At 41.5% G+C, this 13,196-nt stretch overlaps 1 protein-coding gene across 1 annotated transcript; it reads left to right on the top strand.

Annotated features, from left to right (window-relative positions):
• Positions 1-4,920: 4,920 nt before the first annotated feature.
• LOC311256048 (uncharacterized protein) lies at positions 4,921-13,196 on the top strand. The gene is made up of 5 exons (XM_084350798.1): positions 4,921-5,740; positions 7,052-7,106; positions 7,226-7,315; positions 7,455-7,700; positions 9,237-13,196. The coding sequence occupies exons 1-5, from the start codon at positions 5,324-5,326 to the stop codon at positions 9,776-9,778; spliced, it is 1,350 nt and encodes a 449-aa protein (XP_084206924.1). The 5' UTR covers positions 4,921-5,323; the 3' UTR covers positions 9,779-13,196.

Genomic DNA, 13,196 nt, shown 5'->3' with positions numbered 1-13,196 from the left:
GTCCGTACACATCAGCTTATCTGATAGTTGGCGAGATATTACCGTCCCGACCAAAGTGAGGACCGGTCAACCAACTGACTGACAATAGAGCCATGGTGCTTTCATGGCTTTAAAACGTGAGCCATATTGCAAATTGAGAAATGATTTCAGGTTTGAGTCACCATGTTGTGATAATAAGCAAAGACAAAATAATGATTTTATTTCAACAATGATTTCATTTATGTTAAAATGCAATTTGTTGCTAATCCAAATTTTACAAACCTCATTCAATTTTCAATGCACTGATATGATGGTCTATTATTATTAATAATAACAATAATAATAATAATAAATAAAAATAACTTTTTTAAACACAGAGTTACAAAGTGCTTTACATAAACAATAAAGTGCATGAGTCAAAACCCAGTAATTCTGTCATGTATGCAGGTGTCAGACCATGCAGAGCCTTTTATGTGATTAATACCAATTTGAAATTGATTCTGTGTTTTACTGGAAGCCAATGAAGGGAGGCGAGGACTGGGGTGATATGTATTAATGACTTGCTCTAACTCTTACAGTGAACTCGTTTGAGTGTCCTCTACATCAACTTTTGCCTGTTTACATTCTGTTCGAGTGACGTGAATCTTGGATGTTGTCCATTTCTACTATATTTCATTCAGTGAGTAGTGTTATGGTTTCTCAAACTTGAGCTGGCAAAGGCATAAATTCCAGTGAAATCCTTTCATCGAGTAGTGTTTTGCTTCCCTGTCAGCATAAAGTGGGATAGGCTCCAGTCACCCATGATCCTGCAGGGTTTTATCTGGTTGTAGATGAATGGGACAAAAATGTTTGTGGAGTGAAAACGAAAGGGCTTAATATTTATTATGATCTGGCATGTAGCTGTTGGCACAAGGATGCTGGTCTTTGTAACCTTAACTGTTAGTACATTTTATGGATTTTTAGCCAAGTCCCCAGATGATTAATCATAATGACTTTGGTGATCCACCACGGTGGTTATGGTTTTAAGTGTCTTCTGGATTAGTTGTGATGAAATTTGGTTCAGACATTCACGTTCCCCTCAGGATGAATTGTAATCATTTTTGTGTTGCCCTTACTTTTCAACTATCATATATCATTAGTCATCATATTTTGTTTTATGAACCAAAACTAATAACATTCATTCTCAAATGGTGAACATTGTAAATACGTGCAATCAGCATTTTAGCATTGTCACTGCAGGCATGTTAGCGTGCTGAAATTAGCATTAAGCTCAAAGAACTGCTGTGTCTTATGCCTTCAAAGTCTTCAGATCGCTGTTTTCGTTCAGACTTGGCAACAAGGTGTCGCACATTACGAGATCACACACGAGATGAGACATGGGAATGCCACAGTTCAAACAGTCTCATGTATTCAAAACTGATATGTGAGCGGATGGACGACGGCCAACAAGGATTATTTTTGCACTGAAAACATGCCTCCTCGACTGAATTAAGTTTAACTCAAAAGTATGGGAATCGCCTCCTAAACTACATCAGTTTAAAATTTCCACACACTTCACGCCACATGACTACAAGTGCACTGTCACAACAACTGCAAGTTGGCAAGCAAAGAAGGCAGACCAGAACGTCTCTGAAAGTGTTTGCAGATGTTGCCAAAACTTTCATTTCCATATTGATTGATTTATTATTTTTGGCTCAGCATAATTCACCGGTGTGATTAAATCAACGCTTTGAGCATGATTCCACGGTTGTCTTGTTCTTTCAAACGTATTTTGACGAAGAGATTGTTGATTGATCCTAAGCACCTTTCTACTTGCAATTGTTCCATCATTACCAAAAGAATCTTTTTAATAGAAGATAAGTGACATGTTTTGCTTTCCTAAACTACATGTTGTCATAGTAAAATATCATCCAAAGCAGCATATTGTTACACTATAAAACAACTTCATAAAAAAGCCCATCCTCTTAATGCACAGTTTTCTGTATTCATTGATAAGTAGGACCAGGAAGAAGAGGAAAGGCAAAATTCCTCACGTCATTTTATGCATTTTGGCGCCGTTAATTTGTGTGACAGAATGTGTGAGTGCATGCTTCAGTCAGGTGTGGTATTACTCACAGTTTTATTTGCCCATTCTGCTTCCCTCAGCCCAACCCATGGTAGCTGTATCGGAGAGGACAGCGTATCCGAACACACGGAACCTGCCTGAGTACAGAAGCAAAGTTTTGTCACACGCATGCATGCACGTCAAGTCAACAAGGGAGAAAAAAAGTTTTTTTTAAGCTAAAGATTGTTTTAATACTGACTTTATACTAATTGATATTAATGAATCAATGCAATTTCTCACCATGCCTTCCTCCGGCTCCTCAATCATGTTTTCCATACTTTTCCTGGCTTGAGGGTTACACCAAAAGTCAATGGGTGCTGCCTGGACTTCAGGTAGATGGGAGGAAATCACTCCTATCAGCAGCAGCAGGAGCCCTGGAGGAGCACACAGCGGAGATGACTGACGAGCTGCCATCTAGCTCCCTTCTGCTGCAGTAGAAGCAGCAAAGAGGAGTTTATATCCCCCTCCACTCAATGGAGTTAACAACTTTCCATCTCACCTGTTACTTCTTCCAAAGTAGTCCTGTTATTCTTGCCAAAATCCCACCCACGTGTTTTGCCCTGACAAGTACCTCCTCTGCCCACTTAAACCTCTGATTTGTACAGGCTCCCTTGGTTATGCAAGTTGGAACTGAATGAATGAAACGTTTCACGTCATAGAGTGTCAAGTGTCAGCATTTAGCATTTTTTGGGTATGAGAAGTTTACATTTGGGGCAGAAATAAAGAGTGTGAGCCTCCTACTGAGCGAGTCTTAAACAAAATAACAGCCTTAATCTCAGTATAAACATAATCAACTGTATGTAACATCTTGTTTGACATCAAGTGACATATTTACACCAATGTAAGCATGCAGAAACCACAGTGACACCAGATCTACCACGTTGTAAATAGGAGTTGTAATACAGGACATGAGTCCAAGCAGTCGACTTACTGCTATAAGCCATAACCCGTCCCTGGGTGCATGGTGTCCCTCAGCTGTGGTCTGTCAACCTGCATCCTTCTTCCATTCCACTTCATAAAAATGAGCTCAGAACACACTCAAAAAACATGCGGTATCCACTAGAAATGGCATTTTCCGTACATCAATCTCAGGTGAACTGAGTCACAGGTCCCAGGTCTGGTGAGAACGCTATTGAGCTGCTAAGTACGACAGCGGATTAATAAACTGGTGTGGCAAGAGAGACGTGTGTTCGCAGGAAACTGTGACTTTTTGAGCTTGCAGGCTTTATATTTGATTTAGCCCAAAGTTAATGTTTGACTGAATCTTCAACGCAAACAAGACAAGAGAGGCACCATGTAGACCCAGACAGTACTACCCCAGTTAGAACATGATGATACAGACATGCACGACTCACTGTCATAATGTTTTTGTTGAGTTAGTGTAGTATATATCTGTTGGATATCATATATTTGGACATATTGGACATATATACCACATTACTATTATTACGACTGTGACAAATAATATTACAAATAATAATAACAATCACGGATACATAAAGAAGAGGGGTCTGTGTATTTTCCAGCACTTGGCAAGACAGAAGTGTAGAACAACACACTGATGCTATCAGCTCCACTTCAAACAGTGTTTGTTCCTCACCACAGGAAGCAAGTTTGATTTGGCAATTCAACAGTTAGTTATAACTAACATCAGCAGAACCTGTGGTGAATGACCTGGTCAACCAGGAAAGTTATTAAAAGCCATGGCAATTTCATATGTACAGCCCCGAATCACACGTGTCTTTATTGTCTGTTGCCTACAAAGCACAACACCTTCTAGCTCCATGATCTGGGTCCAGAAAAGCCCTACGCACTGAGAAAAATTAAACAAAAAAAACTGGAGGACAGACCAGTAAGAAAAATACACTATGGAGGAAAAGGGTAAATACAGCTTTAATGTTATATATTGAAAACTGCACTACTTGTACATTTGGCCACTAGGGGCAGCAGAACAAACTGAAAACATAAAATTGACATTTTATCACCTTGACTGTTTGATGAACAATTAGTTAATTTTACACCTCCGCCACTGAGCAACATAGTTAATCATTCATTGGGAGCTGTGTATCTGTCTGGGTGTGGTCTCATGTAACAAGGTTGTAATTACTGCTGAGTACTCATGCACGATGGTATCTTGAGTAAAAATACTGATTAGTGCGGCTTTAAGACTGGATTCATTAATTAATATTTAAAGTTGAACTTTGCCTACTGTAACATCTTTAGAGTGCAATGCTTCGTTTTGTTTATGTTAATATCAAAGTGTAATGAAACCAGCTCTGAGATGACAGGCCAAGACAAACTTCCACGGTATCCTGTTGCGAAATGCTGTGAAGACATACTTGTATTTCCTGGGAATTCTAATGACGAGGAACCAGGATTGTGCAAGATTGAGCCACACTTGTCCTTTTTCCAATAAGCTGTCGGCTTTGAATGTTGCTTTGATAGCTGATACCCAGACAGCTACAAAATAAATTAATTTTTTTCAGTCATTCATAGTAGGCTATTAACAACCCTACGCTGTCAACACTGACCTCAGATGTGTTATGTTATTTTGTCTATACTGGTTTTGTCTAAGTGGTTTGGCTCATGGACGTGGCATTAATGAGCACTTTGTTAACATTTAGATGTGCATGTGTGTGTGCACAAGGGCTCCATGCTGCACATTATCTTGCGGCTGTGCGTCTCTACGGGAAGAGCCGTCACCATGGTAACACCAAGCACTGAGTACCTCTTAAAAGGCTGGGTTCCTCTCTCTTTACCACTCTCTCTTTTATCTGCTCTCGGGCCATTCTACCTCTATCACCCACAGCAGTCAGCTGCGTGACAGAGAGAATGGCACAACTGGAGAATTTCTTGATATTTGATCAGCAGTGCTCTTTATATCCCGCCGTCTGCCCAATTTGTTGTGTCAGAGAAGAGTCAACTTTGTCATTTTTGCCATGGTGGGACATCTCCACCAGCTAGAACATCTTTTTGATGCTTCTTCTTTTGTTGGTGGATGGATTGTTGATGCTGCTTTATGCTGACCGAGGCCGGGCTTCCTCAGAATGATAACTGGAGTTAAGTACTATCCATATTACTGAGTAAATGAAACTGTGGATTTTTTTTCATGTTGTTGGGCCTTAATTGTGAAGCAAAACTGGACTTTTAAGGACACGTATGGACAGATTTCCTTCACTGACTTAGACAGGAACAGAAAAGGAAGCAATGGCATTTAAAGAACTTATTTGATTGTCAGAAATGTCAGGAAGGACTTTTTATCCTCGGAGAAAGCAGAAGCTTCCGGATGTTGAAACAAGAAAGTCTAGCAGAAAGCAAGACGAGGAAAAAGATTGTGTGCCGCAGCTCTCTCACTGCCCAGCTTGCAACCAGGAGTATGGCATAGTCCTGATCCTGCCGTGCTCTCACACCATGTGTAGTCACTGCATTGCAGCTGGAGAGAGAACAAGTTCAGGTCAGCCACATCACCGTAGTGCTGGTCTACCTGTCTGCTCTGTGCTGTGCCCAGGCTGTCGACATCCTGTAGAGCTGCCATGCTGGAACTGGTCATCTGCCACCTCCTGTCTCCCAAAACATCCTACCCTGGGTCCAGCATACATCAGCAGGGAGACAGGCAGCAAGGAGGGAGCATCTGAGGATCACCTCCAACATGTGCAGGTGAGAGATCCAATCTAAAGAGAGCGAGAAGTGAAAAGATTCAAGTGTGACCGAAAGATTCAAGCTTTAAATTTCAAGATTTTGTTTTTTTTAAATAAATAAAATCAATCATTTTGTTTAAAAGTAAGAATTAGATCATTAAATATAATAAATACATTGGGAGATGATAGATGTATCTAATAAAGGTATTACAAGGCTGGTACGTGTCAAAAGAAATGTAGGGGAGACCGGGGCTTGTTGTCACACGGGTAAATTGTCACATTTGCAATTATCTTCTCCACCAGAGGGCGCAACTAAAAAGTGGAATACTAGTTTTCTTCCTTTACATGGTCAGGTGTCACGTCCTGTCTGAGAAGAGAATAGCACATTGTGAGCTGAGATGAGCACCAATTAACCATTTTGCACAACCCGAAGTAAAAAAAAAAGTAAATATTTCAAAATAAGCTTCTTTCATGTAAAAATCCTAACAAAAAAAAAGAACAACAATAATTTTGTTCTTGTTTTACTAGTTGCAAAATCCAGTGTGACATCTTACCCCATATAGTGAGACAACTTACCCGATGGTGGGGCAACATGTCACATGTTCACACGCTCCATTTGATTGCCTATAACTCTGCACTGACACAAGATATGAAAATGGCATGAATACAAAATATATACCTGAGACTTTGGTCTTTCATCCGGTACACTTGTTTTATATATATATGATGTATTGATTCCAAGAAATATATAAGAGTGCAAAAAGTGTGACAACAAGCCCCGGTCTCCCCTACATATGTGACAATTGCAAGGCAAATGTATACATACTTTAGGGGAAATAAATTAATGAAAAAGATAACTGCTTGTTTGTTTTGTATGTGTGTTTGTTGTTTTGACTGTAACAAATATCAACAAGCAACAGTAATAACAACAATTATCTCAGTACAGTGTGTTGTGCTGCTAGTTGGCTGTTTGGTACCTTCGGACTAGGCCAAGCTAACGTTTTCCCCTGTTTTCAGTCTTTATGCTAAGCTAAGCTCATCGCCACTGGACTGTAGCCTCATACTTCGTGGACAGATATGAGAGTGAACTGAAGCAAATAATGTCTATCCCAAAATGTCTGGATCATCATCACCACTGCAACCAAAATAAATTCTCTTTGTACACAAATTTGTCTGAAGTCCCCATAATTTTAATGTGTATGATATGAATGATTATTAATTATTATCATTATCTAATTATTGTGCAAATGAAAATGCAGATACATTTATTATCATTTTAATTTTAATGTCATTCTATGTAAATTCCATCCCATACTGTGACTATATTTAGGGGGACACATACTGCCGGGATGTAGGTGACATGACAGCACAGATCTGTTTGCATGGTGAGTATGGTTATGTTTTAATAGGCCCAGCCAGTTTCTAGAAATACATTTATAAATATGTACATGTATGATATTGTAAACCTGTGAACCTACAGAATTGTGTACACTTTCCCTAATAGACCCAGGCTCCATTGCTGCCAGTTCCTCAAAAGCCCCAGCAGATGGCATTGTAGACCTGCAAGAGGAGGAGATGGAGCAGTCCGTCTTCGGTCAGAAGTTCTATTTGATGGTTTAAATGCATGAATAAAATCATTTAATATAGGTTTATGAGTAAAACATGAGTGATATTTTTGTTTATAATAAAAAAATAATTAAAAAAAGCCTCTGTTCATTTCTGGTCTGTCTTAGGACTACGTTTTGTTCTGGACCCTTCAACTGTCCCTCCATCCCTCCATCTTTCCAACTCCTCCCTCACCATCACCTACGAAGGAGAGAGTCCTCCTGTCCCACCTCCAGACAACAAGCTCAGGAGATCGTTAACCTCTGACCCTGGGGTTACGCTGGCCCTCCCTGAGATCTGTGCTGATGTTGTCATCGCACGAGGACAGTATTACTGGGAGGTGGATGTCTGCAACAGCTCTGTCTACAAGATCGGTAAGAACTCTCTTGAGTTTGCTTGGGTTGGTTCCATGCCAGCAAGCGTATTGCTTCCAGAAACCCTCAGTGTTAGTCAGCAAGACTGTACTTGTTCGAGCCCACACTCAAATTTAAATGCACACGTCACCAGACACAACGGTCACAGTGCCACCAAGTGGTTAGACCATTGACAGACCATTGATGATTGGTTAAGCAGCACTGACAAAGTGATTTGCATAGTGTTTGGTCAAATTACTGAAACAAGTTTTCCTTATATCTGCAACTAATGTTCAACTTTGAATCTTAAAGTTAGGCATTACTAGAGACATGTTTTTATTTGTGTTGGACATGAAGAATCAGCACTCTAATGCTTTGAAAAGCAATTGTTAAGAACTAAAAAGCCATCTTTGATCAATGTAATACTTTAAAGAACCTGGATGCCTGTACATTCCCTATAAAGGTTCAAAAATAATAGCACTGATTTTCTCATTTGTATATCTTCACCCAAATCACATTTAAAAATGATATTGAGCATCAACAGATTGACATAAACATGTTGATATTAACTGATTTTAATAAATGAAGTACTGATGTTGTGCCTGTCCATATTGGCATTGCCATATGCCTTTATGTGTTCTGTCGCACAAAATTATAATCAACATCACCAGCTGCCTCTGACACGTGGAGCTGCTGTCATCAAAACCCTCTAACATCAAAGTAAAGTGCAGGGAACCTGAAACCCTGGCGCTGCACCGCCAGGTTACTGCAACAGTAAGCTAACACAGAGAAAGTTCTTTTGACTGTTAATTCCTATAATCAGTAAGGAAAAGACAACATTCGCAGCTATGACCTGCAAATAGTGAAAAAGAAATGCAAGTCTTTCATACCTTGGGTCTCTAATCACAGTTTCAACATTTTGGAGCAAAACAATAGAAAAACTAATGTCAGTATGCTAACATGCTCACAATAACAATATGTCACGCGATGATTATTAGTATGTTTACTCTTAGTCTAGGGTGTTAGCATGCTGCCATCTAGTAATTGGAACAAAACAAAAAAAGCAGCTGGAGGGAATGTCATCAGTTGTGCAGATATTTGGACAAATTACAATTTTGACCTCTATGGTGATCCTCTGGGATCACCAAAGTGATTCCAGAGGATGAAGAATGTAATGGTACGCCACAGCTGAGATATTTCAGTCTGAAGCATAGTGGTCGACCAACCAATCGACAGATGTTTCTATCCCTAGAGCTATGCCGCATGCATGGCTAAAAACAATAATCTGCCTGCGATCAACTTGTTGGCTTAATAGACAGTTGGATCCCACTGATACCGTGACCAAGATACCACACCCCCAATTTTTCCCAATGGCTGTTCCATTGGTGTGTGAGAAGATTTCAAATGGAAACGATGTGCTGCTACTGATTGGCACCTTGCATAGCAGCTCTGCCATCAGTGTTTGAAATATGTGGACAGACAAAGTTGTTTTGTAAAGAATGCAAATCCATAGATGTGCGCAGTGAATATGAAACACCACTTTTCTGTCTCTTTCAGGTGTGAGATCGTTGGATGGTCCAGACGGTTGGTGGCTTGGTAGGCATGGCCTGGCCTTTTTTGCAGTGTATGATGGGAGCCAGGAGCCGCTCTGGAGTGTCCCGCCACAGATCAAAACCCTTGGGGTCTTCCTTAATATTGGTGGGGGCACACTGAGCTTCCACAACCCTCTGACCCAGGAGCATCTCGCCACGCTGCCAACCCGCTTCGAAGCTGCTGGAGTCCTCCCAGCCCTGGGCCTGGGCCAGGGCCAACTGAGGCTGCGCTGTGGCCTTCCCCCTCCTCCCCATGTGTTCCTTAGTAAGGACTCGGCCTACAGGGTCTCTTGTGACAGTGGTGGAGGTGGGTGGCGCAGGGAGATTACCTTCCAGTCGGTGAGGAAAGTGATACAGAAGTTTGAGGAGCTGGCTGTGTCAGACTCAGATTCAGGCCTAGTGTCCAGTTTTGGATCATCCTGCTCGACCTTGGCTTCCCTTCCAGATCTGGGAATTCCTGGGATGGTTCCCTCTGGGCAAGCAGGACAGGAAACTGGGGCTGAATAAGAAGAGCTACTGAAACACACCTAATGCTCCTCAGAGTGGTTTGATCTTTGGCTGTCATTTGAAAGGCTAATTTTTCATCTTGGAGGACTTTTGGCTGCCACTTTCCACTCTCTGTGTGACCCTGGACCTGCAATTGACTCTCTCCACAGGACACAGCCCTTTCTCTCAACCAAACAACCCCCGCTGGTTTGGGATCGGACCAGAAAGAGTCCTCTGTAATGTGAAGTGTGAGGAAAGGGTGGAGGAAAGGCTTTCAACAGCAGGGCGGCTTGATTTGTCTCTGTGAAACGGTTGTCAGACAGTAGGGGTCCTACAGTAGTAGTGCACATGTTCCTGTATGTGTGTATGTGGGCATGAGCACTACCCCGAGTATGTGCGTTTGCACAGCCGCATTTCGTTGAGCGTGTGAGCAAGAGGGAACAATGTACAAGCGACAGGGGGTGAGAGTACGAGGTGTGAGTACAGTCACACCAGCCGTGTTGACTCAGAGCAGTAAGGACAGGTGGTAACATACGGTTATCCCGCGGCCTGCCTTCGATAGGACAGTAGGGCTGCCCTTTTCTGACCCTTTGAAAACCACAGGACTCCCAAAGACTTCAAAGGGGGCGACAGAGACCGGGAGAACAGAGAGGGAGAAAGAGAAAACAGCATGCATGAATTAAAGACAGCAGGTGATGACCTGGTAAAAAAAGAAATGAGCTGAGAGAGGGATTCCCATCAGCTTTCATGCCAAGAAGCTCTGAATAGATCAACTGGCTCAGGTCACACCATCAGAGAACTTGTTTTAAGGTAGTATTGAGTTGCAGAACCACTACTTTACATTTAAAATTATGAGATTACAGTCAAGTGATAGAGACACAATAGTGGTCTTTGAACATACACAGAGGTGCAGTTTTATTGGTCAGAGGTTGAACACAAATGTAAGTTTTATTACCTCTGTTTGCTTGTTGTTTTCTCTACAACTAGGACCTTCCCCTGTGTTTCTTCTTTATTGGCTCCAAACCCCTGGTTTTGTATTTTAGGCCCAGATTCAATCTGAGCGATTTTGGCAAAAGAAAACTTTTCCTCATTTTTTCCTCAATCCCCATGGCTCCAAGCCCCATTTGAAGAACCACTGGTGCCGAGGACTATTTATACTTGGCATGTCTGATGTTCTTGCCATATTCTCCCTGTGACCACTGGACTTATGATTAAGTAATGCAGGCCCTATTGAAGAATTCCCTCCTGTCCCACCTTCTTTCCTGTCTGTTTTTCAATGACTGTATTTTCCTGTTGGGAGGTGTAATCTTCAAGTATTTAGTCAGACCACCCAAACTGAAAATGCTATTGTGAGAACTAAAAAACATCCTTGCAATTAAAACAAGCATCAATCAGTAGTTGCACTGAAGGGGCACTTTAGAGGACGAGTAGCAGTGGAGCTGGTCCAATTTTCCATTGAGCATCATTCATTTCATGTATGCATGAAATCAGTTAAGCAGCAGGTCAGACTCGGTAATAGGCGATGAGTCAAAGAGAGGCTTGTTAGACTGTCGCCTCTCAGACCACTCATCAGGATGACTGTGTGTTGATGTTTAACGGTCGGGGTATTTACCGCGCGGGTAAAAAATGCGTGTGCCGTGACCGCTCTTGGCACAGCTCTCTCTGCAGATCTATTACGAACAAAGTGTGTGGAAGCAATTTGACTCTTGTAAACAGAAATGAGAGAGGCGTGATGCAGATTTCAAAGGGCCGGGAGAAGAGAGAGGGGGAGTTTGCCAGGAAGGATGGATAAGACTTGAAATGCGTTGTGCCATGTGTGAGTATTTGACAGTGTCTACTGTATGTAGTCTGGCTTTCTGTGCATAAACTGTATAGCAAGGTGCAGTGGTGGAATGTAACTCAGTACATTTACTCAAGTACTATACTTCAGTAAAACTATTTACATGTTATTCATCTTAAAGATATTTATTCATATATTGCCCTGCACCATATTTTTATTGCCCAGCTTTAAGGTCAGGTGTGTAGGATTTAGGAGACTGTATTGGCAGAAACTGAATTTAATATTCAAAATTACGTTTTAATTAGTGTCTAATCGCCTGAAACTAAGAATCGTGTTTTTGTGACCTTAAAACTGAGCCTTTTATAACTACAGAGGGAGTGGGTCCTCTTCCACAGAGTTCACCATGTCACACCCCCATGATTCTACAGTAGCTCAGAAGGGACAAACCAAACACTGACTGTAATGAGGGACTTGCATGTATTTAGTGGCTTCCATAGGGGAGGGTGAGATGAGGGGTTATCCGTCGGTTGCAACCTCATAGCAAAATGCCACTAAGGCTCGATTCACATCAAATCATGCGGTGCAGCGATAATGCAGGTTTTCCCATTCATTTTAATGAAGGTAGTCCGTTTTGGCTGCGGCGGTGCTGGCTTCAGGGAGCTCCGGAAGGAAATGCAACCGGCTTAAAAAACAACACAGACACTGAAACTTTTGGAGAAAGGCAGCCCGACGTCATGTGCGGTGGCTAATCACATAAGCTGGTGATCAGACTCATAGCATGAATGGGTGAAACCACAGTGGATTGTAACATAGTGTGTCATGTGTATTCACTCAGTTTGGCATTGTGCACCAGTTTGAAACACTTCTGTGGATGCCGACGATCACTGTAGGACCGGCATGCTTTACCTACTGTGGCAGAGGCATGAAGGCAGATCAAAGGGAGAGTAGAACGGGTCAGTAGCGGGGCATGTTATTTCTCATGGCTAAATGCTACAGATTGAACACAGCGAACATTTCTCTGTGTAGCATGAAATTTCACTTGTGATCACTCGGTTTGGTTTTGTGCCCCAATTTAAAACACACCGTAATGATCTTCCTCATCCTGGTTGTTTACTGTTATTTTTAATCTGTTGATGAGGACAAACGATCACTAATAGGACCAGCATGTTAGTAGCATCACAACATAGCGGCTTCAACTTTCTGCAAACTGATCAGTGGGGGTTCCCAGCACCTCACACACACAGACCACGGAGTGACACTCCCACATTTCTCCACACCACCTGATTTCATCTGAATGTACCCTAAATCCTACACACTGGACCTTTAATCCACTTTATTCTATTTTAGCATGTTTTTATCTTTACATGTTAATCTTGTGTGTCTACAGGCTATTGAATATATGTGAACTTATTTTAAAGTTGTGTAAATCTGTGTGAACTGAACTCTGAGCTAGCACTCACGAAGTGTGAATTTGAACAACATGGTAACACCTGCACTTTTCCTACATCCAAATATCTTCTGTGAAAAAGGCTATTGGCCATGTGACATATTGCATTGTTGGATTGTAAAAAGAAAGCAGTGTACACGCCATTCGACATTTGTTTATTTCATGTTGTGTCTTAATGCCTTTTTATGTCTTATGTAAAGTACTTTAAATTG

This window comes from Pagrus pagrus (assembly GCF_965226575.1).
Source record: "Pagrus pagrus genome assembly, chromosome: 4".
NCBI lineage: Eukaryota > Metazoa > Chordata > Actinopteri > Spariformes > Sparidae > Pagrus > Pagrus pagrus.
This window is presented reverse-complemented; position numbering and strand designations above follow the sequence as displayed.